The sequence below is a fragment of the Bombina bombina genome, chromosome 9 (assembly GCF_027579735.1).
Source record: "Bombina bombina isolate aBomBom1 chromosome 9, aBomBom1.pri, whole genome shotgun sequence".
In the NCBI taxonomy this organism is placed as follows: Eukaryota; Metazoa; Chordata; class Amphibia; order Anura; family Bombinatoridae; genus Bombina; species Bombina bombina.
Window position 1 is genome coordinate 266,005,376 of NC_069507.1, and position 26,373 is coordinate 266,031,748.

A 26,373-nucleotide genomic window follows, 5' to 3' on the forward strand; every position below is an offset into this window, starting at 1 on the left:
TGACAGCTTTGTGATTGGGGGGGTCTGATCTAGTAACTGGAGTGCATATGACCTTTAGCAGCACTAGTAAGCACCAGTGATATGCGCCAAAGACAAGGTGGTGATGTAGTGGAGCACAAGCTGTATAGAGCGTTAGTGCTGCTTGTATGAAATCCATGCCACTTGCGTATTTCCTTTCATATAGCAAGTCAGTGGTTAATATATAAGTTGCAAGGGTAGTATTTATTGTGCGTCGGGTTAGCGTGACTTCAGAGCTCTGGTTAATTGTTGTGAAAGACAAAAAGTTGCACAAAACACATCAAAAATGCAAAGATAGACATAGAGATACAAAATATTAGCACCCCTGCATTTCTGTCAGATAATGCACCACTTCACCTAGAAAATTGTTGCAATTACAAATGTTTAGGCATTCTCAGGTTTATTTCTTTTGTTTGTATTGGTATGACACAAAAAAGTGGAGAAAAAAAAACACAAATCTGACACAGTGCAAGCAAAACTTCAAAAATAGACTGGACACAATTTTTGGCACCTTCTCAAAATTGTAAGAAATAATTGCATTACAAGTTTGTGATGCTCCTGTAATTTGTAGTTAAACTCACCTTATAAGAATCAAAGACTAAATATATAGTTATAGGCTGACAGGTTACCAAATGTGATACGATCCAAATGCAAGGAGGCTAAAAATGCAGTATCAGATAAAAAAGACTGAGATAATTATATTATGCAAAAATAAAAATTAAAATACACATTTAATCTCAAAAAATAAAAGCATATAAATAATACATATAAGTGGAAGAAATACTCCTATATCATAGGTGATCACAATGTATTAAACAATATATAAAACAATTCATGTGCATGAAAAAAAGTCCATAATGTTTATGAAGTTTAAAAACAGCTCAGAAAGTTATCCTGCAGTGAGAAAAAAAGTTGAATGAGTAGGTTCAAAGTTGTTCCTAATTGTGTGTGTAGTCCGGTCTATTGCCAGGTTCCAAACCGCTTTTCCTTCTCGCAGTCTTTGGTAGTATGACCAAACAACGGATTGTCTCAGTGGACACAAATAGCGGTAAAGCGTTGCTTTTTCTTATCTCTGTAAGGCAAAGCTACGGAACTCGCCCAGGAACACTTGCAGAGACAAACAGAGTAACGCGTTTCGGCTTTGATGCCTTTTTCAAACTCTGTTTTACCGAAATATCTGCAGCTCTTTTATACCCTTCTAAATTAAAGGGGAAGTGATACTTATGATGCTTGATAATTTATTGTTGGATTACTTATTTGAATAACTTATTCTTGGATTACTAATGTTAATACTTATATAATAATACAATACACAGGAACCCATCTTTCTAAAAGTTGGGAAATTAAATACAAAAACCTATTTTAAACCTATAGATACAAATAACTATATACATCAAAAAAGTTGCCACTACCATAAATGGAAATAAGATATACCCAAAAGCCAGATAATGAGGATTAGAAAAAATTGTAGTAATGAAGGAGATTATTTAGAACAAACAGAAATATTAAAACAGAAATTTGTAGAGAGAGGGTATGAGAAAGAAGGAATAGAAAAAAACATCCATATAGTTAAAAATATGAATAGGGATAATCTGTTAAATCCTAAGAAAAAGATCCAAATAAGAGACCAAAAAGATCAAAAAAGTGTGAAAATTTTTGTACCCTTTGTAACGAACTCCCATGAAAATAATCAACAATTAGAAAAGATTATTAGAAAACACTGGCCCATATTGAAAACTGATGACAAATTAGGTGATCTACTACCAAAATACCCAAGTATAGTCTATAAAAAGGCAAAAAATGTTAAAACAGTATTGGCACCAACAGAAATAAGAAAGAAACTTATGAAGAACAATGATTTATGTGGAAGGAAACTAGAGGGTTTCTTTCCATGCCTAAACTGTAAAGCATGCCAACATGCAAAAAAGAAAAAAGAAGTGCAATCATTTATTTCACACAAAAAGTATAAAATAAAAGACACCATTAGATGCACAGATAGGAATGTGCTGTATCTCCTTGAATGCAAGTGTGGAATACAGTATGTTGCAGAATCCTCAAGACCCCTACGTGACAGGATAAGGGAGCATCTCTGGTCTATAGAAAATTGCAACACTGACAGGAACAAGATACAACCAATACCTAGGCACTTTAAAATATGTAATGGAGCTAATACAAAATACTTAACTTATACAGGATTAGCCAAAATAAAAAAGAATTGGAGAGGGATGGATCCAAATAAGGAATTAATGAAACTTGAAACCAAATGAAGACCCTAACTCCCAATGGTTTAAATCAAGAATTTGAAATTAACTGTTTTTTAACTTAATAATAAAATATAAAAAATATATAACATATACAAATATATACATGAACACACTCAAAAATATTATGTTTTGATTTTTAAATTGGTATCTTCTCTTGGATTATATTAAATAGGTTTTATATATATATATATATATATATAAATAAATAGCACTTAACACTTTTATATAGAACTAAGCACTTAGCACTTTTTCAGAATAATCAGATCATGTATTTTAAAATACTTTTCTTTTACAAGATATGACGAGTCCACGGATTTCATCCTTACTTATGGGATATCGCCTCCTGGTCAGCAGGAGGAGGCAAAGAGCACCACAGCAGAGCTGTATATTTAGCTCCTCCCTTCCCTCCCACCCCAGTCATTCTCTTTGCCTGTGTTAGTTATAGGAAGAGGTAATGTGAGGTGTTAGTTTAGATTCTTCAAGAGGTTTTTTATTTTTAAAATGGTACCAGTGAGTACTATTTTTCTCAGGGAGAAATCGTCATTCAATGACTCCCCAAGAGGGTGGAGACATATTATTTTCTGCCCTGATGATGATGATCTTAGCCAACATTATCTAAGATCCTGCTTGTTCCCACAGATCGGTTGAAGGTAGTGAAAAGAACATCTTCATTGTGTGGAACCGTGTCATGCTGCGCTCAGCATTGAGGTATGTTCAGTCATTTGCTTCTGGGGAAACTAGATATATCAGAACAGACTGACATGTATTGCCTATACCAGGGAGTGGTAATCAGTAAGCACAGTTTAAAATGAAATGGTGTGCCTGGAATTCCCCTTTCTTTTTGTTTTGGGTGCTTTCAACTGTGTTTTGTGTAGTTAACTTATGCTTCAGTATAGTGTGTTGTGGGCTGACGCTGGGAGATGCGGATTGTTCCCCAAGGGCTAACGTTATCTGTGGTGAAACTTATGACTGGTCAGGGGAGTGTGTGTTTTAAGAGGGGCACATTGGCGGTTCTCTTTATTTGGTTTATGGGGTTAAACCGACATTTTTTTTTCCTTCCCATGCGGTTTCTCTGTTGGGGACTTGAATTACCCCCACGATGGGCGGGGCCGCGCAGTAGTCATCTGGATCCTCAATCGGCAGCAGGTCTCTGGGCTCGGGTGTGGCCTAAGTCAGTTTGTGTATGCAAGTTCACAAATAGACTTGGGAGGGCCGCTCACGGAAGATTCAGTGTTTTTCTGGGGGCAGGTAGGCGCCGCAGCAGAGCTGTGGCGAGGTGCAAGTATCAAAAGTTTTGTTAAACTTTATGCATAGCTGAACTGGGCAAACGGTGCTCCCTATTGTTGCAAACATAATTTTTGTGGAGCAGAAAAATTATTGCGTTTTATTTTTTAAAGACACAGTAGGCTTGTTTTATTTCAAAAAATTTCCTATAAGTTTTGACTTTCAAAGTTAATTATAATCAAGTAAAAAACGACCAATATTGCTATTGCTAGTTTGTTTAACATGGTTGAACTTCAGGAAAGTACCTGTTCTATGTGTTTAGATGCCAATGTGGAACCCCCTATTACTTTTTGTCCCTCATGTACTGAAAGGGCTTTACAATGTAAAGAGCAAATGTTCTTTAATGCAAGTATGTCTAAGGATACTTCTCAGACTGATGAGAATCAGGGTATGCCGCAACATTCTCCCCAAGCGTCACAACCTTTAACGCCCACCCAAGCGACGCCGTGTTCCTCAGCCGCGTCCACTTCATTCACTCTACAGGATATGGCTGCAGTTTTGTCATCCACCCTTACAGAAGTTTTATCTAAGTTGCCAGTGTTACAAGGCAAACGTAGCAGGACAGAAGCCCATGTGGTCCCTGCGACTTCTGATGCTTTGATGGCTATCTCCGATGTACCCTCCCAGGGCTCTGAATTGAGGGGTAGGGAGACCCTGTCTGAGGGGGAACTGTCTGACTCAGGAAGTGCATTGCCCCAGACAGATTCAGACGTCATGTCTTTCAGATTTAAACTTGAACACCTCCGCCTGTTGCTGCGAGAGGTTTTGATGACTCTGGACGACTGTGACTCTATTGTGGTCCCACCAGAGAAATTGTGTAAGATGGACAAATACTTAGAGGTCCCTTCTTATTCCGATGTTTTTCCAGTTCCTAAGAGAATTTTGGAAATTGTTGCAAGCGAATGGGGAAGACCTGGTATCCCGTTCTCTCCTTCCCCTATTTTTAAGAAAATGTACCCTATAGCTGACACCGTCCGGGACTCTTTGCAGACGATCCCTAAGGTGGAGGGAGCTATCCCTACCCTGGCAAAGCGTACGACTATTCCTATCGAGGACAGTTGTGCTTTCAAAGACCCCATGGATAAGAAGTGGGAGGGTCTTCTTAAAAAACTCTATGTTCATCAAGGGTTTTTATTGCAACTAACGGCCTGCATTGTAACAGTCATGACTGCGGCTGCTTTTTGGTTTGAAGCTCTAGAAGAGTCTCTTAGGACTGAGACTTCCTTGGAGGAAATACAAGATAGAATTAAGGACCTTAAGCTGGCTAATTCTTTTATTACGGATGCTGCCTTTCAGGTCACCAAATTGGCGGCTAAGAGTTCGGGATTCTCCATCTTAGCACGGAGAGCCCTGTGGTTGAAATCTTGGTCTGCGGATGTGTCCTCTAAATCCAAGCTTTTGGCTATTCCTTTCAAGGGAAAGACCCTATTCGGGCCTGACCTGAAAGAAATAATTTCTGACATTACGGGAGGTAAAGGTCACCTCCTCCCTCAAGATAAAACATCCAAACAAAAGGGTAGACTGAGTAATTTTCGTTCTTTTCATAATTTCAAAGGAGCCCCACCTTCCTCCTCTGCTAAACAGGGAGGGAATTATCCTCAAGCCAAGCTCACCTGGAGACCCAACCAGGCTTGGAACAAGGGTAAACAACCCAAGAAGCCCGCTGCTGCTCCCAAGACAGCATGAAGGGGTGGCCCCCGATCCAGGACCGGATCTAGTAGGGGGCAGACTTTCTCTCTTTGTCCAGGCTTGGATAAGAGACATTCAGGATCCCTGGACACTAGAAATCGTGTCTCAAGGGTATCAGTTGGAGTTAAAAAATTCCTTCCCAAGGGGAAGGTTTCTTCTTTCATGATCGTCTGTAGACCAGATAAAAAGAGAGGCATTCTTACATTGTGTAAAAGACCTCTCCACTATGGGAGTAATTTTTCCCGTTCTAAAAGAGGAACAGGGACAGGGGTTTTACGCAAATCTTGTTGTGGTTTCCAAAAAAGAGGAAACGTTCTGACCCATTTTAGATCTCAAGAGTCTAAACAAATTTCTCAGAGTTCCATCCTTCAAGATGGAGACCATTCGGACAATTCTTCCATTGATCCAGGAGGGTCAATATATGACTACCGTGGACTTAAAGGATGTATAACTTCATATTCCTATCCACAGAGATCATAACAAGTTGCTGAGGTTTGCCTTTCCGGACAAACATTTTCAGTTCGTGGCCCTTCCCTTCGGGCTTGCCACGGCACCCAGGATCTTGACGAAGGTTCTAGGGTCTCTGCTGGCGGTTCTCAGGCCACGGGGCATTGCAGTAGCGCCTTATCTGGACGATATTCTGAGCCAGGCGTCGTCTTATCAGCTGACAAAGTCTCATACTGACATGGTTCTATCCTTTCTAAGGACTCATGGGTGGAAGGTGAATCTAGAAAAGAGTTCACTAACTCCACAGACAAGGGTTCCTTTCCTGGGAACTCTAATAGACTCTGTATCCATGAAAATCTTCTTGACGGAAGTCAGAAAATTAAAGATTCGGAATACATGCCGATCCCTTCAGTCCAATCCTCGGCCATCAGTGGCTCAGTGCATGGAGGTAATTGGATTGATGGTGGTGGCAATGGACATCATTTCATTCCGTTTGCTCGTTTTTGTCTCAGACCTCTACAACTGAGCATGCTCAGACAGTGGAATGGAGATTATGCAAACTTGTCTCCTCAGATAGATCTGGATCAGGAGACAAGAGACTCTTCTTTGGTGGTTGTCGCCGGATCATCTGTCCCAAGGGACGTGCTTTCGCAGACCCTCATGGGTGATAGTAACAACGGATGCCAGTCTACTAGGATGGGGCGCAGCCTGGAATTCCCTGAAGGCTCAGGGTGTGTGGACTCGGTCGGAGTCTCTACTTCCAATAAATATTCTGGAGTTGAGGGCAATATTTAATGCGCTTCAGGCTTGGCCTCGGTTGGCTTCGGCCAAATTCATCCGATTTCAGTCGGACATCACAACTGTGGCTTATATCAATCATCAGGGAGGAACAAGGAGTTCCTTAGCGATGACAGAAGTATCCAAGATAATTCGGAGGGTGGAGGCTCACTCTTGTTATCTATCAGCAATCTGCATCCCAGGAGTGGCAACTGGGAAGCGGATTTTTTGAGCAGACAGACGTTTCATCCGGGGGAATGGGAACTCCATCCGGAGGTCTTTGCCGCCCTGATTCTCAGATGGGGCAGACCGGAGCTGGATCTTATGGCATCTCGCCAGAATGCCAAGCTCCCGAGATACGGATCCAGGTCCAGGGATCCTCAGGCCGAACTGATAGATGCCTTGGCAGTGCCTTGGTCGTTCAACCTAGCTTATGTGTTTCCACCGTTTGCTCTCCTTCCCCGGGTGATTGCTCGGATCAAACAGGAGAGGGCTTTGGTGATTCTCATCGCTCCTGCGTGGCCTTGCAGGACTTGGTATGCCAATCTGGTTGACATGTCCTCTCTGCCACCGTGGAAGCTTCCATTGAGGCAGGACCTTCTCATTCAGGGACCCTGCCATCATCCGAATCTAATTTCTCTGCAGCTGACTGCTTGGAGATTTTATCTAAGCGAGGGTTCTCTGATTTGGTCATTGATGCCTTGATCCAGGCACGTAAGCCTGTTACTAGAAAGATTTACCTTAAGATATGGCGTAAATATCTTTATTGGTGCGGATCCAAGGGCTACTCATGGAGTAAGATTAGGATTCCTAGGATTTTGTCTTTTCTCCAAGAAGGATTGGAGAAAGGGTTATCAGCGAGTTCCTTAAAGGGACAGATTTCTGCTTTATCTATTTTGCTACACAAACGTCTGGCATAGATATTAAATTGTTATCTTGGAAAGTTTTATTTTTGGTTGCTATTTCTTCTGCTCGCAGAGTTTCTGAGCTTTCAGCTTTACAATGTGATTCTCCTTACCTTATTTTTCATTCTGATAAGGTGGTTTTACGTACCAAACTTGGTTTTCTACCTAAGGTTGTTTCCAACAAAAATATTAATCAGGAAATTATTGTTCCTTCCTTGTGTCCTAATCCTTCTTCTAAGAAGGAACGTCTGTTACATAACTTGGACGTGGTCCGTGCCTTGAAGTTTTACTTGCAGGCGACTAAAGAATTTCGTCAATCATCTTCATTATTTGTTGTTTTTTCTGGAAAACGTAGGGGCCAGAAAGCTACGGCTACCTCTCTTTCTTTTTGGCTGAAGAGTATCATCCGTTTTGCATATGAGACTGCTGGACAGCAGCCTCCTGAAAGAATTATGGCTCATTCTACTAGGGCTGTGGCTTCCTCATGGGCATTTAAAAATGATGCTTCTGTTGAATAGATTTGCAAGGCTGCAACTTGGTCGTCTCTTCACACTTTTTCCAAATTTTACAAATTTGATACCTTTGCCTCGTCTGAGGCTGTTTTTGGGAGAAAGGTTCTTCAAGCAGTGGTGCCTTCCGTTTAGGTTCCTGTCTTGTCCCTCCCTTTCATCCGTGTCCTATAGCTTTGGTATTGTATCCCATAAGTAAGGATGAAATCCGTGGATCGTCATATCTTGTAAAAGAAAAGTACATTTATGCTTACCTGATAAATTTATTTCTTTTACAATATGACAAGTCCACGGCCCACCCTGTCATTTTCTAAGACAGGTCTTTATTTTTGTTAAACTTCAGTCACCTCTGCACCTTGGCTTTTCCTTTCTCTTCCTAACTTCGGTCAAATGACTGGAGTGGGAGGGAAGGGAGGAACTATATATACAGCTCTGCTGTGGTGCTCTTTGCCTCCTCCTGCTGACCAGGAGGCGATATCCCATAAGTAAGGATGAGATCCGTGGACTCGTCATATCGTAAAAGAAATACATTTATCAGGTAAGCATAAATTTCCTTTTTTTTATACACACCTAAATAATTTTTTCAAAATTTTATATTTATAAAATTAATAGCATTTATATAGACACTTATTCTATTTAATATATTAGTCACTTATTTATAATATTTAATTTATTCTAATTTCATTTATTTATATAGGCTGAGTAAGGCAATGAAATTTGGTAATATCCTGATAATGTTTTTAATAGGTGTATTTAGGCATTTGTCATGTAATTGTAAACGGATTATCTGCACCTCCTTTTTTTTTTTTTGGTAGTCAAATATAATTAAATATAGTCACATATAATAGTTTTCTATGTATTTTATTATTATATAAGTATTAACATTAGTAATCCAAGAATAAGTTATTCAATTAAGTAATCCAACAATAAGTTATCAAGCATCATAAGTATCACTTCCCCTTTAATTTAGAAGGGTATAAAAGAGCTGCAGATATTTCAGTAAAACAGAGTTTGAAAAAGGCATCAAAGCCGAAACGCGTTACTCTGTTTGTCTCTGCAAGTGTTCCTGGGCGAGTTCCGTAGCTTTGCCTTACAGGGATAAGAAAAAGCAACGCTTTACCGCTATTTGTGTCTACTGAGACGATCCGTTGTTTGGTCATACTACCAAAGACTGCGAGAAGGAAAAGCGGTTTGGAACCTGGCAATAGACCGGACTACACACACAATTAGGAACAACTTTGAACCTACTCATTCAACTTTATGGTGTAAGTAAAGGTGAGCACCTTAAAGTTGTTACATTTGGCATACTTTTGACAAGATCCCCTTGTCGCTCTTTTCTCACTGCAGGATAACTTTCTGAGCTGTTTTTAAACTTCATAAACATTATGGACTTTTTTTCATGCACATGAATTGTTTTATATATTGTTTAATACATTGTGATCACCTATGATATAGGAGTATTTCTTCCACTTATATGTATTATTTATATGCTTTTATTTTTTGAGATTAAATGTGTATTTTAATTTTTATTTTTATTTTTGCATAATATATGTAATTATCTCAGTCTTTTTTATCTGATACTGCATTTTTAGCCTCCTTGCATTTGGATCGTATCACATTTGGTAACCTGTCAGCCTATAACTATATATTTAGTCTTTTTTTAGACGCCGCTCTATTCTAGTCTACCTAGGTGCATTTCTGCACTTATAGCTAGACACTTTTTTAATTCTGTATTTCCTTTTGGGAGTCATTTGAGGGGATCTCCCTTATATTGTGGCATAGTATAGTTTTATACGTAGCGCCTTACTCACCCCAACATTTGTTTTAATACATAGACATATACACTGTGTGCACAATTATAGATAGATAGATAGACAGACATATAGATAGATAGATAGATAGAACTTGCGGATTTGGATCCTTCATTAGTGCTGTCGGGTTTGCGCTCTAGTATGGGTGTTTGTTTTTTCTGCGCTTCAGTCTGTGGGAAAATACGTTAATGCATTTGCAATATTCAAATTTCCACTTTTTGTACAAATTGGGTTTTTGCTTGTGCGCTATCTTTTTACTTTTAACTTATAACACAAGCGTAACCGGACAGGCACAAAAAACCTCCATCCAGAAAAGTTAACGCACGAGTGGAAGCATTAAATAGTGCTCCACCTGTAATCTAGCCAGAAGTCAGTGAAGTTTGTGTTCTTTATACCCTGACTTGTTGTTTAATACACAGTAGCAAGCGGTAACATTAAAGGGGCATTAAACCCCAAAAAATTATTTCATGATTTATTTAGAACGTACAATTTTAAACAACTTTCCAGTTTACTTCTATTATCTAATTTGCTTTATTCTCTTGGTATCATTTGTTGAAGGATCAGCAATGCCCTACTGGTTTCTAACTGAACACATGGGTGAGCCAATGACAATAAGTATAAATATGCAGCCACCAATCAGCAGCTAGAACCTAGGTTCTTTTTTGCTCCTGAACTTTCCTTGATAAACCTTTCAGCAAAAGATAACAAGAGAAGAAAGCAAATTAAATAATGGAAGTAAATTGGAAAGTTGTTTAAAATTGTATGTTCTACCTAAAACATGAAATAAAAATTTTGGGTTTCATGTCCCTTTAATACCTGCTTTTCTTAAGTGGTATATTCGTATTTAAGAACACATAACTGATGACATAAAATGAGCGAATGAACGCACTGCTATCGATTCCCAGTATAGGGCACACCGAGAGACCCGTATGGAGCTTGTCTTCAGACTCGCCAGAAACAGCAGTTATAAAGCAGCGGTCTAAAGATCGCTGCTCCATAACCTGTCCCCCTGCTCTGAGCAGGCGGACAGGAATCACCACAATTCAACCCGATCGAGTACGATCGGGTTGATTGACACCTCCCTGCTGGTGGCCCATTGGCGCGAGTCTGCAGGGGGCGGCATTGCACCAGCAGCTCTTGTGAGCTGCTGGTGCAATGCTGAATACGGAGAGCGTATTGCTCTTCGCATTCAGCGAGGTCTTGCGGGCCTGATCCGCACTGTCGGATCAGGTCCGCAAGATATTTGATAAATCGGCCTCCATGTATAGCAATACCCGAGCGTGAATTATTATTTATGTAAGGCCAAGCACAAAATAACCCAGCTCACATTATCAGTGGAGCCTGACTTGTATTCTAGCCCTCAGTGTCCTTCTGTTATTATTATTATTATCAGTTATTTTTAGAGCGCCAACAGATTCCGCAGCGCTTCAGTCACCGCTTAGATGACACTAAAAGTTAAGAAGACATTTCTCAGGGTCCAATAACGTTATTAGACAATTTGCTATTGTGTTTTATTTCACTCTCTCGTTTCCCACTCACGCATTGATTGTCTTTTCACTCTCCCCAGTTGTACGGACCTATGAGTATGAAGTGATCGTGGTCCCCACATTTCTGATTGGGGTCTTTGTCATCCTCCTCGCCATAATTTTCTTTCTCCGGTACAGAAAGAGAAAATCTGGAAAGGGACAGACACAAGGTAATCTCTGCTCTTTATTGTGCTCGCTCATTAGTGGAATTTATGTGAAGTTGTTTCTACAGAATAAACCAAAGTTTTCCTGTTGCATTTTTAGAGGTTTGCCCATCTCATCCAATAGCAGAGGTAATATCTATACTAAGGATTAGTAGGAAATACAAATCCAATACTGCAGGATCAGTGTCATCTTAAATTTAGGCAGCTATAACTTCATTTTTTTTAGGCAAAATAAAAAATCATATGCATATTGTGAGCACACATGCACACTACTGAGGCTACCACAGTATGCTCTTATATAAATATATACTGTATATATATCTTATTTGCATTTTTCTAATTGTACACACTATCTAAATCCTGACAGTTTAAATTGTCTTCCATTTGTCTTTAAAGGGACAGTCTACTTCAAAATGTTTACTGTTTAAAAAGATAGAAAATCCCTTTATTATCCATTCCCCAGTTTTGCATAACCAACACTGTTATATTAATATACTTTTTACCTCTGTGATTACCTTGTATCTAAGCCTCTGCATACTGCCCCTTATCTCAGTTATATTAATATACTTTTTACCTCTGTAATTACCTTGTATCTAAGCCTCTGCAGACCGCCCCTTATCTCAGTTATATTAATATACTTTTTACCTCTGTGATTACCTTGTATCGAAGCCTCTGCAGACTGCTCCTTATCTCAGTTATATTAATATACTTTTTACCTCTGTGATTACCTTGTATCTAAGCCTCTGCAGACTGCTCCTTATCTCAGTTATATTAATATACGTTTTACCTCTGTGATTACCTTGTATCTAAGCCTCTGCAGACTGCCCCTTATCTCAGTTATATTAATATACTTTTTACCTCTGTGATTACCTTGTATCTAAGCCTCTGCAGACTGCCCCTTATCTCAGTTATATTAATATACTTTTTACCTCTGTAATTACCTTGTATCTAAGCCTCTGCAGACCGCCCCTTATCTCAGTTATATTAATATACTTTTTACCTCTGTGATTACCTTGTATCGAAGCCTCTGCAGACTGCTCCTTATCTCAGTTATATTAATATACTTTTTACCTCTGTGATTACCTTGTATCTAAGCCTCTGCAGACTGCTCCTTATCTCAGTTATATTAATATACGTTTACCTCTGTAATTACCTTGTATCTAAGCCTCTGCAGACTGCTCCTTATCTCAGTTATATTAATATACTTTTTACCTCTGCAATTACCTTGTATCTAAGCCTCTGCAGACTGCTCCTTATCTCAGTTATATTAATATACATTTTACCTCTGTGATAACCTTGTATCTAAGGCTCTTCGGACTGCCCCTTATCTAAATTATATTAATATACTTTTTACCTCTGTGATTACCCTGTATCTAAGCCTCTGCAGACTGCCCCTTATCTCAGTTATATTAATACACTTTTTACCTTTGTGATTACCTTGTATCTAAGCCTCTGCAGACTGCTCCTTATCTCAGTTATATTAATATACTTTTTACCTCTGTGATTACCTTGTATCTAAGCCTCTGCAGACTGCTCCTTATCTCAGTTATATTAATATACTTTTTACCTCTGTAATTACCTTGTATCTAAGCCTCTGCAGACTGCTCCTTATCTCAGTTATATTAATATACTTTTTACCTCTGTAATTACCTTGTATCGAAGCCTCTGCAGACTGTTCTCTTAAGGTGTGAGCACAATGTTATCTATTTGGCACACATGAACTTGCGCTGTCTAACTGTGAAAAACTGTCAAAATGCACTGAGATTATAGGCGGCCTTCAAGGGCTTAGACATTAGCATATGAGCCTACCTAGGTTTAACTTTCAACAAAGAATAGCAAGAATACAAAGCTAATGCCCTAGAGTGGGGCATCAGGCCATAGATCTACCCCTTAAAATGTACTGCCCCCCAAAAAAAACAAACAAACAATTCTGCTGCCCTAGGCACAGGTTATGAGCCCCATGCCATATTACCCCTTAGTACTATGAGCACAGTATGTAGATAATAGGCCCATCTGGCTGTCTAATCACAACTCTGTCTCCCTGTCACAGATCCGCAGTCTCAGAAGAACCACCGTAACTTGAACTCAGGGATCTCCCTAGGTGAGCTGTCATTGGACAGAGCACTAAAGTTACAAGATTCCTCGCTGCAGGACCTGGAGGTCCCCTGGGAAAATATCAGGAAGCCCCTCCAGCTGGTAGGAGAGGGGAGGTTCGGCCCCATATACAGGACGGTGCTTAGTGAAGCAGATGGGCGAGAACAGGACATTATCATCAAACAGCTGAGAGGTGGGAGACAGCACTTTATTTCAGCACTTGTGACCCTGCGACTAGAACCCTCTGTCTGTCTAGTAGGGGGTGTCAGCCCTGTGCGCATGCAGTACACCCAGTTCTGTCACTGTAACTTCAGCTTCTTATCTCAGCTTTCCATTTTATCTGAATCCTCCTTATTCTCTGTATCTTAAAGGGATATAAAACTAATAATGTAATTCTGCATCAAATATTTGTGATACAAAACTGTGCAACATACATTCATTATTAATTTATCCCAATTGTACTGAGGCTGAGAGTGCATTCTGTAACATGTAGTACCCTCACCCTGTAACATGAGTGGATTTTTGAGGGGTGTGTGCCTGGAGTGCACAACAATGCAACCAAAACCCATTACAAGTGGAGCTGTAAATATCGCTTTGATGAAAGTGATATTTGCACTCCACTGTGTAATACAAGCGCACGCTAAATTGCGCTGGTATTACAAGTGCACAGCAATGCGAAGGTCGCATTCACATTGCCGGGAAGCATTATGCTCACGAGAGTATGCTTAAATAGGCTCCTATGGGAGCCTCATTCTGATCTTGTCAGACACGGCATGAGAACTAGCGCAGCGCAGGGGTAAGTAGCACAGCAATGGGCAGCAGTGTTATATACTGTATATATGATTATATACATATATATATTTATGTGTTACTATGTGTATATACATATATATTTATGTGTTACTATGTGTATATACATATATATTTATGTGTTACTATGTGTATATACATATATATTTATGTGTTACTATGTGTATATACATATATATTTATGTGTTATTATGTGTATATACATATATATTTATGTGTTACTATGTGTATATACATATATATTTATGTGTTACTATGTGTATGTACATATATATTTATGTGTTACTATGTTTATATACATATATATTTATGTGTTACTATGTGTATATACATATATATTTATGTGTTACTATGTGTATGTACATATATATTTATGTGTTACTATGTTTATATACATATATATTTATGTGTTACTATGTGTATATACATATATATTTATGTGTTACTATGTGTATATACATATATATTTATGTGTTACTATGTGTATATACATATATATTTATGTGTTACTATGTGTATATACATATATATTTATGTGTTACTATGTGTATATACATATATATTTATGTGTTACTATGTGTATATACATATATATTTATGTGTTATTATGTGTATATACATATATATTTATGTGTTACTATGTGTATGTACATATATATTTATGTGTTACTATGGTTATATTCATATATATTTATGTGTTACTATATGTATATACATATATATTTATGTGTTACTATGTGTATATACATATATTTATGTGTTATTATGTGTATATACATATATATTTATGTGTTACTATGTGTATATACATATATATTTATGTGTTATTATGTGTGTATACATGTATATTTATGTGTTAGTATGTATATATACATATATATTTATGTGTTATTATGTGTATATACATATATATTTATGTGTTACTATGTGTATATACATATATAGTTATGTGTTAGTATGTGTATATACATATATATTTATATGTTACTATATGTATATACATATATATTTATGTGTTACTATGTGTATATACATATATATTTATGTGTTACTATGTGTATATACATATATATTTATGTGTTACTATGTGTATGTACATATATATTTATGCATTACTATGTGTATATACATATATATATTTATGTGTTACTATGTGTATGAATATATATTTATGTGTTACTATGTGTATAAACATATATATTTATGTGTTACTGTGTATATACATATATATTTATGTGTTACTATGTGTATGTACATATATTTATGTGTTACTGTGTATATACATATATATTTATGTGCTAGTATGTGTATATACATATATATTTATGTGTTAGTATTTGTAGATACATAAATATTTATGTGTTAGTATGTGTATATACATATATATTTATGTGTTAGTATGTGTATATACATATATATTTATGTGTTAGTATGTGTATATACATATATATTTATGTGTTAGTATGTGTATATACATATATATTTATGTGTTACTATGTGTATATACATATATATTTATGTGTTAGTATGTGTATATACATATATATTTATGTGTTACTATGTGTATATACATATATATTTATGTGTCACTATGTGTATATAAATATATATATGTGTTATTATGTGTATATACATATATATTTATGTGTTAGTATGTGTATATGCATATATATTTATGTGTTACTATGTGTATATACATATATATTTATGTGTTACTATGTGTATATACCTATATATTTATGTGTTACTATGTGTATATACATATATATTTATGTGTTAGTATGTGTATATACATATATATTTATGTGTTATTATATGTATATACATATATATTTATGTGTTAGTATGTGTATATACATATATATTTATGTGTTACTATGTGTATATGCATATATATTTATGTGTTACTATGTGTATATACATATATATTTATGTGTTACTATGTGTATATACATATATATTTATGTGTTAGTATGTGTATATACATATATATTTATGTGTTACTTTGTGTATATACATATATATTTATGTGTTAGTATGTGTATATACATATATATTTATGTGTTATTATATGTATATACATATATATTTATGTGTTAGTATGTGTATATACATATATATTTATGTGTTACTATGTGTATATACATATATATTTATGTGTTAGTATGTGTATATACATATATATTTATGTGTTACTATGTGTATATACATATATATTTATGTGTTAGTATGTGTATATACATATATATATTTATGTGTTACTATGTGTATATACATATATATTTATGTGTTACTCTGTGTATATACATATATATATGTGTTACTATGTGTATATACATATATATTTATGTGTTACTGTGTATATACATATATATTTATGTGCTAGTATCTGTATATACATATATATTTATGTGTTATTATGTGTATATACATATATATGTGTATATACATATATATTTATGTATTACTATGTCTATGTACATATATATTTATGTGTTATTATGTGTATATACATATATATTTATGTGTTAGTATGTGTATATACATATATATTTATGTGTTACTATGTGTATATACATATATATTTATGTGTTACTATGTGTATATACATATATATTTATGTGTTATTATGTGTATATACATATATATTTATGTGTATATACATATATATTTATGTGTTACTATATGTATATACATATATAGTTATGTGTTACTATGTGTATATACATATATAATTATGTGTTACTATGTGTATATACATATATATTTATGTGTTAATATGTGTATATACATATATAGTTATGTGTTATTATGTGTATATACATATATATTTATGTGTTACTATGTGTATATACATATATATTTATTAACAGATACATATATATATATATATATATATATATATATATATATATATAAGCACATACATATATATTTACTGGGAACACAAAATACTGCCTAGTGAAGTAATTTTATTAAATAAAAATAGAGATGCTGCCATATTTTATATTTTTATATATAAAATACACTAGACAGTATATTGGGGGCATTTGGGGCATATTTATAAAATGAACCAGAGATCTGACTTGTGGTTAATTTTATAAGCACTAATTGCTAGCTTATGGTAGAAATAACCAGCCACTTGTATTGGCTGATTAATTATCGTGCGCCTGCAAACGGGCAAATTTGCCCCTTTGCGAGAGTGCAATAATTTGGCGCTCCACTTGTAATCTAGCCCTTATTGTGCACACAGGTGTCACTCATATGCACTACACAGATATAAATGTGAAACCTACCTCACCTGTCAATTTACCATTGTTTTTTCTCTCTCCTTTTGTTTTCTGATTCCCTGTTGTGTTCTGGTGCAGACTCGGCAGGACCCCGTGAGGTGCAAACCTTCCTGTACAGGATAAGATTCCAGGCCTGGCTGGGACGTCACCCCTACCTGGTGGGGTTGTTAGGGTGTCACTCTATGCAGAAGCCGTACTGTATGGTATTAGAGAGTCTGGAGCCCGGCTCTTTGCTGCAATTCCTATGGGACTGTCGCAGGGTGAGATAACTAGGAAGTCCAGCACTGTGTGCCGAGGGATATGGGCATATAATAGTAGATAGAACAGGGATATTACACAGAGCAATGTATGTGAGCCTGAATAATCCAGGATAAGTAATTACTGCGGGACAACTGCTGGTTGCTCACAAACATAGCACACATAACTGCTCTGATGGAAGGGAGAGGAACAGAGAACTGTTATTATACATCTCAGTAAGTAACATGTGTGTGCATGTGTGTGTGTGTGTGTGTGTGTGTGTGTACGTATGTGTATGTGTGTGTACGTATGTGTATGTGTACGTATGTGTGTGTGTGTACGTATGTGTATATGTGTATGTGTGTGTGTGTGTGTGTATGTATGTGTGTGTATGTGTGGGTGTGTGTACGTATGTGTATGTGTGTGTACGTATGTGTATGTGTGTGTACGTATGTGTATGTGTGTGTGTGTGTATATGTGTTTGTATATGTGTGTGTGTGTGTGAACGTATGTGTATGTGTGTGTATGTGTGTGTGTGTACGTGTGTATGTATGTGTGTGTGTGTATGTGTGTATGTGTATGTGTGTGTATGTGTGTGTACGTATGTGTGTGTGTGTGTACGTATGTGTGTACGTGTGTGTGTGTGTGTGTGTATGTGTGTGTGTACGTGTGTATACATGTGTATACGTGTGTGTTTGTAAATTTTTTGTCTGTGTGTGTGTACGCTTGTGTATGTATATGTGTATATGCATATGTGTGTGTGTTTCTATATATGTTTGTGTGTGTGTTTATGTATTATCTATATAGGTGTGTCTGTGAGTATATGTGTGTGTATCATATTTGCAAAGTCTCGTAAAAATGTTAATATATTAATTTTATTGTGTGTGTACATATCTGTGTGTATACGAGTGTATATGTTTGTGTGTGTGCGTGTGTACACATGTGTTTGTGTGTGTGTATGTATAAGTATGTATATGTGTGTATGCATATGTGTGTGTATGTATATGTGTGTATGCATATGTGTGTATGCATATGTGTGTATGCATATGTGTGTATGTGTTTGTATGTATGCATATGTGTGTATGTGTTTGTGTGTATGCATATGTGTGTATGTGTTTGTGTGTATGCATATGTGTGTATGCATATGTGTGTATGTGTTTGTGTGTATGCATATGTGTGTATGTGTTTGTGTGTATGCATATGTGTGTATGTGTTTGTGTGTATGCATATGTGTGTATGTGTGTATGCATGTGTGTGTGTGTTTCTATATATGTTTGTGTGTGTGTTTATGTATTATCTATATATGTGTGTCTGTGAGTATATGTGTGTGTATCATATTTGCAAAGTCTCGCAAAAATGTTAATATATTAATTTTATTTCTTATTGTATTCTTATTTAATTTAATATGTTGTTATAGAGGTATCATTAAAAACATTCGGCTAGATTTCGAGTTTTGCGGTAAGACGGGTGCGTTGCTAACCTGCACTTTATTCTCACCGCTCACTTACATACAGCGCTGGTATTACAGGTTTTTATAAACCCGGCGTTAAAAGGCAAGAAGTGAGCGTAGAGCAAAATTGTGCTACATACTGCACTCCAATACCAGCGCTGCTTAAATCAGTGGTGAGCTGGTTGTACGTGCTCGTGCACGATTTCCCCATAGACATCAATAGGGAGAGCCGACTGAGAAAAAGTCCAACACCTGCAAAAAAGCAACGTTTAGCTAAGTAACGCAGCCCCATTGATTCCTATGGGGAAACACATTTTATGTTTACACCTAACACCCTAACATGAACCCCGAGTCTAAACACCCCTAATCTTACACTTATTAACCCCTAATCTGCTGCCCCCGACATCACCGACACCTACATTATACTTATTAACCCCTAATCTGCCGCTCCGGAAATCGCCGCCACTAGAATAAACATATTAACCTCTAAACCGCCACACTACCGCATCGCAAACACTAGTTAAATATTATTAACCCCTAATCTGCCGCTTCTAACATCGCCGCCACCTACCTACATTTATTAACCCCTAATCTGCCGTCCCCAACGTCGCCGCCACTATTCTAAATTTATTAACCCCTAAACCCCTAAAGTCTAACCCTAACACCCACTAACTTAAATATAATTTAAATAAATTTAGATAAAATTACTATCATTACCTAAATAATTCCTATTTAAAACTAAATACTTACCTATAAAATAAACCCTAAGATAGCTACAATATAACTAATAGTTACATTGTAGCCAGCTTAGGGTTTAATTTTATTTTACAGGCAAGTCTGTATTTATTTTAACTAGGTAGAATAGTTATTAAATAGTTATTAACTATTTAATAACTACCTAGCTAAAATAAATACAAATTTACCTGTAAAATAAAACCTAACCTAAGTTACACTAACACCTAACACTACACTACAATTAAATAAATTACCTAAATTAAATACAATTAAGTAAATTAAATGCAATTAGCTAAATTACAAAAAAACAAAACACTAAATTACAGAAAATAAAAAACAATTTACATGTTATTTAAACTAATTACACCTAATCTAATAGCCCTATCAAAATAAAAAAAAGCCTCCCCCAAAATAAAAAAAACTCTAGCCTAAACTAAACTATCAATAGCCCTTAAAAGGGGCTTTTGCGGGGCATTGCCCCAAAGAAATCAGCTCTTTTACCTGAAAAAAAAATACAAACAACCTCCCCAACAGTAAAACCCACCACCCTCACAACCAACCCCCCAAATAAAACCCTAACTAAAAAAACCTAAGCTCCCCATTGCCCTGAAAAGGGCATTTGGATGGGCATTGCCCTTAAAAGGGCATTTAGCTCTATTGCTGCCCATCTTCAAATCTTCAAAACTGTAAGTGGATCTTCAGGGGGTTAGTGTTAGGATTAGGGGTTAATAATTTTATTTTAGTGTTTGCGATGCGGGAAGACCTCGGTTTAGGGGTTAATAGGTAGTTTATGGGTGTTAGTGTACTTTTTTTTTTATTAAATAATTTTTATTGAGAAGTAAATAACAATACAATACAGTGTATAAATAACACGGTTAATTCAACATTGACAACAAAGAGCCAAGGTACAACATGAGCCTACCATAGGCAGGCAGCGAGAATGGCAAACAGGGGCTCTCGCCATGAACCAATAAACTACAAACAGTGAGAAATCAACCATTTTAGTTGGTTTGTGGAACCTTATCTGAGTGTCCGAATAGAGTCTAGGATATTACATATAGAACTAGATTTGAGCAGGATTACTAAAGGAAAAAAATCCTTATGCTAGGTCACCAGCCAAGAAATGAGAGCGGGGGGAGGACAGGAGGGAGGGGGAGGAGATGAAGAGAGGAAGAAAAAAAAATTGGGGGGGGGGGGGGAGGGGGATAATCATGTGGAGGGTGTATCATATAGGGACAGGAAGGGGAATGTAGTATAAGGGAGGAGACTGTAGCAAGTCTCCGCCAGGCAGAATATAATTAATTCAGGAGCCATCTGCCTACTTTTCAGATCAGGAGAATTGATTTCTCTCCAAGTAGGTCCCAAGGCTCCCATGTCACAGCATATAGGTCCGTTTGTTGACGGGAGATGTAGACATAGCTTTCCATAGAGCGAAAATATGAAATGAGGTGAACCACACCTTGCCAAGAAGGGCTGTTAGGCTTCTTCCAATAGATAATTTGACGGCCATTATGATTGTTATAAACAATATGCGGCTCGGCACGGGAGAAGAACGCAGACCGGCATGAACAAGAGCCGTCTCCGAAGGTAGGGAGCTGACTAGTCCCAGACGGCAGCATAATCTTTCCCTGGACCACAATGGGGCTATTGCAGGACATGCCCACCAAATATGATGAGGGTCACCTACCATCTGGCAGCCTCTCCAACAGAGGGGTGAGCTGTTGGGAAACATTTTATGCAATTTGGCCGGCACATAATGCCATCTGGTTAGAAGCTTATAAAACAGCTCAAAGAGTGTGATACAGTGAATGGATGACTTTGTGTGTAGAATCGCATCCGCCCATACCTCTGTGGGTAATGTCATACCCCATTCTCTTCCCACTCCTCCATATGTCTTGTTTTAACAAGTTCAGAGGCATCTAGTAGAATTCGCTAATGGAAGGACAAGGGGGATATATGCTGCGTGTTCGCGGACAATCGTCCTTCCCAAGGAGTCAGTGATCTGAGTATAGAAGAAAGTCTGAGTAGAATGAATCGAAATTTGGGATGTATGTTGCAGTTCTGAGCAAGAGCATCCAGCGCTACCAGTCTATCCCCTAAGATAAAATCTGTGAGTGTTAGTGTACTTTTTAGCACTTTAGTTATGACTTTTATGTTACAGCTTTGTAGTGTAAAACTCATAACTACTGACTTTAGAATGCGTTACGAATCTTGACAGGATAGGGTCTACCGCTCACTTTTTGGCCACCCAGGACAAGCTCGTAATACCGGCACGATGGAAGTCCCATAGAAAAAAGACTATACGCAATTTGCGTAAGTTGATTTGCGGTAAGGCCAAAAAAGTGTGCGGTGCCCCTAAACCTGCAAGACTCGTAATACCAGCGGTAGTGAAAAAGCAGCGTTATACTGAAAAAGCAGCGTTATCAGGTTATAACGCAAAACTCATAATCTAGCCGATAATGCGTTATTGTGCTTTGATAAATATAATTTTTTTCATTTTAAAATGATGTTTTTAGATAATGTAGTAATCTGGTTTATAACCTTATCTAGTTTCTGTAAGGTTATTTTACTGTTCCATTAGTATTTTATTCTTTTTAATGTGACAGGACACAATAAGAGACATGGGGGCATATGTATCAAGCTCCGAAAGGAGCTTGATGTCCCGTATTTCTGGCGAGTCATCAGACTCGCCAGAAACAGCAGTTATGAAGCAGCGGTCACAAAGACCGCTGCTCCACACCTGTCCGCCTGCTCTGAGCAGGCGGACAGACATCGCAACAATACAACCCGATCGTATACGATTGGGTTGATTGACACCCCCTGCTGGCGGCCTATTGGCCGCGAGTCTGCAGGGGGTGGCGTTGCACCAGCAGCTCTTGTGAGCTGCTGGTGCAATGATGAATACGGCGAGCGTATTGCTCGCCGTATTCAGCGAGGTCTGGCGGACCTGATCCGCACTGGCTGATTAGGTCCGCCAGACTTTCATAACTAGAGGCCAGGGAACGCAAAGTGAACTTTCATGATTGAGGAACTGTGTAGAATTAAAAAAAAAACTGGAATGATAAAATTGTATCCTCCGTCTGAATCATGAAAGTTTAACACTTCCTTCCCTGTTCCTTTAAGCATTAGATAAGATAAATGCAAACCTGTTGCACATTTCTAATCCTGGGTGATCACACAGCAACCTAATTGCACAATGGGATTTAGTGGTGTTATTTTACTTATCTATAGCGTGATCTGGAGAACAGACTACAAATAGTGTGTCACACTGTCTCATAGCGTGATTTGACTGCTCTGATATACTGTATCTCTGTCACAGGATGTCATGTCAATGGATGGGATACTATATGACCTCACCGAGTGCCAGGTGTATACGATAGGGCTGCAGATTGTGTCCGCACTGGTAGGTACCTCTCCTGCGCACAGACGCCCCACTTAAATTACATGACCTAGCTACTTCCTATCCTTCAGCCCCTACTTTATCTCTCCTTTTCCTACCACAGGAGTTCCTGAACCATCGCAGCCTCCTGCATGGTGATGTGGCGACTCGCAATATCCTCATCCAGCGCAACTTCACTGTCAAGCTGGCCGGTCTAGGTGGGGCTTGCGATATGCATCTCCTGGGGTCATTCCCTTCTCGACGTCCTGCTCCTTTAAAATGGATGGCACCAGAGCGGCTCCTGCACTTACCCATCACCACTAAGTCTGATGTGTGAGTGTGACGTGCGCTAAACATATATTGTCAGAGCAAAATGGGAAGTGATCAAACAAGCCAGTAATATAAATTCATTAAAGGAACATGAAAGTATTTTTATTTTTGGATAAGAAATTAAGTGCATTACTACAAAAGATCTTTCTACAAAATAAATATTTTCAAATATTTAAAAATGTCATTGTGTTAGCAAAATTCACTGTTTTGAGGTCCAGGATCACACCCTTTGGAAAACTTATTTAGAATGTTTATCTTATTTGCTTTACTGTGGCCAGTTAGAGAAAGATAAAAGGTTAGATTACAAGTGGAGCATAAAAATATTAGCACTGTTGTGCGATAACATCACTTAAGTGCAATCAATATTGCTTCTATTTTTGTCCCATATTAAGTCTAAAGTTTGTTTTTTATTGCTTGAGCGATAGTCTAGGAAGCGCTATCATCTTCATGAGTGCATGTTGGTTGTGCTAAATGCCCCATATAAAAGACTTCTATGGGAGCACACAGTAAAATTCATGTTGGATATCTCTCGACTGCTAAGCCGACAGTGCACTGAGCTGAGGTTGCGCTAAACTGATGTAGTGTATTTCTGTGCTATACTATATAATAATTATGGTTTACCTCAAGTCTCAAAAGTGCTAAATTTTACAGTAGTATTTTTGAACGTGCTCAAGCAAAACACTTAACTAACGACTAGTACTACGAGAGAAATTAATGCGCTAATAGCATTAAGTGCGCTATACATTAAAGGTACACTAAACCCACATTTTTTTCTTCCATGATTCAGATAGAGCAGCAATTTTAAGTAACTTTCTAATTTACTCCTATTAATTTTTCTTCGTTCTCTTGCTAACTTTAATTTTTTTAGACCTTGTATTGTAACGTAGGAGTCTCTGTTTCACATAAAGAAAACTACATAGCGACATAACCAAGTCTCAAGTTTAAAATTTGTGTTTTTCTAATTATTGGTGGGACCTAGTCATACTGATGAGACTTCTTAGATCAACTTGCCTTAGAGACGAGATTTAGAATATCAGTCCGAATGGCTCACTGCTCAGGCGAGATGATCTAAAGCTCTCCGGTCAGGCGAGATGATCTAAAGCTCACTGCTCAGGCGAGATGTTCTAAAGCTCTCTGCTCAGGCGAGATGATCTAAAGCTCTCCGGTCAGGCGAGATGATCTAAAGCTCTCCGGTCAGGCGAGATGATCTAAAGCTCTCCGGTCAGGCGAGATGATCTAACACTCACTGCTCAGGCGAGATGGTCTAAACCTCTCTTCTCAGGTGAGATGATCTAAAGCTCTCTGCTCAGGTGAGATGATCTAAAGCTCACTGCTCAGGCGAAATGATCTAAAGCTCACTGCTCAGGCGAGATGATCTAAAGCTCACTGCTCAGGTGAGATGATCTAAAGCTCTCTGCTCAGGGGAGATGATCTAAAGCTCACTGCTCAGGCGAAATGATCTAAAGCTCACTGCTCAGGCGAGATGGTCTAAAGCTCACTGCTCAGGTGAGATGATCTAAAGCTCTCTGCTCAGATCAGATGGTCTAAAGTTTACTGCTCAGGTAAGATGATCTAAAGCTCACTGCTCAGTTGAGATGATCTAAAGCTCACTGCTCAGGCAAGATGATCTAAAGTTCACTGCTCAGGCAAGATGATCTAAAGCTCACCGCTCAGGCGAAATGATCTAAAGCTCTGTGCCCAGGCGAGATGATCTAAAGTTCTCTGCTCAGGTGAAATGATCTAAAGCTCTGTGCTCAGGCGAGATGATCTAAGGCTCACTGCTCAGGTGAGATGATCTAAGGCTCACTGATCAGGTGTGATGATCTAAAGTTCTCTGCTCAGGCGAAATGATCTAAAGCTCTGTGCTCAGGCGAGATGATCTAAAGCTCTCTGCTCAAGCGAGATGGTCTATGAAGTTTTGTGTTCCTCAAATAATGTTAAAAACACAAATTTTACCTTGATAGATGTTATCTCACTTTGCAGGTTCTATATGAGAAGGATAGATTCCTATATTACATCATAAGGTCTACAAATAAACCTCAAATATTTTTTTGTGATTTCTCTCCACACTAAAGAAATTTTGATCATCAAGCCCAAGTACAGGGCATTGGTTTATGACAGATATAAGATAAGGAAGCATTTGTGTGTACAGAAATTGATAATGAGATCAGATTTTACCTGCAAGCTCAACCTATTTTAATGGGTTGTAGTTTCAAACCTAAATAAACAATTCCTCAAACATTTTATACTGTGATACGTGCAATCTGTTTGTTACACTGATAGTGATTTTTTTTTATTTATATTTCCAGCTGGTCCTTTGGAATCCTCCTGTATGAGATGATAACACTGGGTAAGGAATTTCTAGGTGTTAGTGTAAAAGTTAGGTATGTAAAGGTTAGGTGAGCAACTGTCATTTGTGCAGTTTGTGAGTATAATGTGAATGTAAGAAGGATGTAATGTAAGTGTGAGTCAGTGTAGGTGCATAAGGTACTAAGTGTAATGTGAGCGAGTGTAGGTGCATACGGTACTAAGTGTAATGTGAGCGAGTGTAGGTGCATAAGGTACTAAGTGCAATGTAAGTGTGAGTGAGTGTAGGTGTATAAGGTACATAAGTGTAATGTGAGTGTAGGTGCATAAGGTACATAAGTGTAATG

The 26,373-nt window shown here is 37.5% G+C and overlaps 1 protein-coding gene across 1 annotated transcript in view; it reads left to right on the top strand.

Annotated features, from left to right (window-relative positions):
- The window catches only part of STYK1 (serine/threonine/tyrosine kinase 1), a 74,812-nt gene that overhangs the window by 40,081 nt on the left and 8,358 nt on the right, over positions 1–26,373 (top strand). The window contains exons 4-9 of the mRNA XM_053692799.1: positions 11,272–11,400; positions 13,445–13,681; positions 17,667–17,848; positions 23,330–23,413; positions 23,514–23,722; positions 26,029–26,069. Coding sequence (XP_053548774.1) covers positions 11,272–11,400; positions 13,445–13,681; positions 17,667–17,848; positions 23,330–23,413; positions 23,514–23,722; positions 26,029–26,069 — 882 coding nt within the window. The remainder of the gene's footprint in view (positions 1–11,271; positions 11,401–13,444; positions 13,682–17,666; positions 17,849–23,329; positions 23,414–23,513; positions 23,723–26,028; positions 26,070–26,373) is intronic.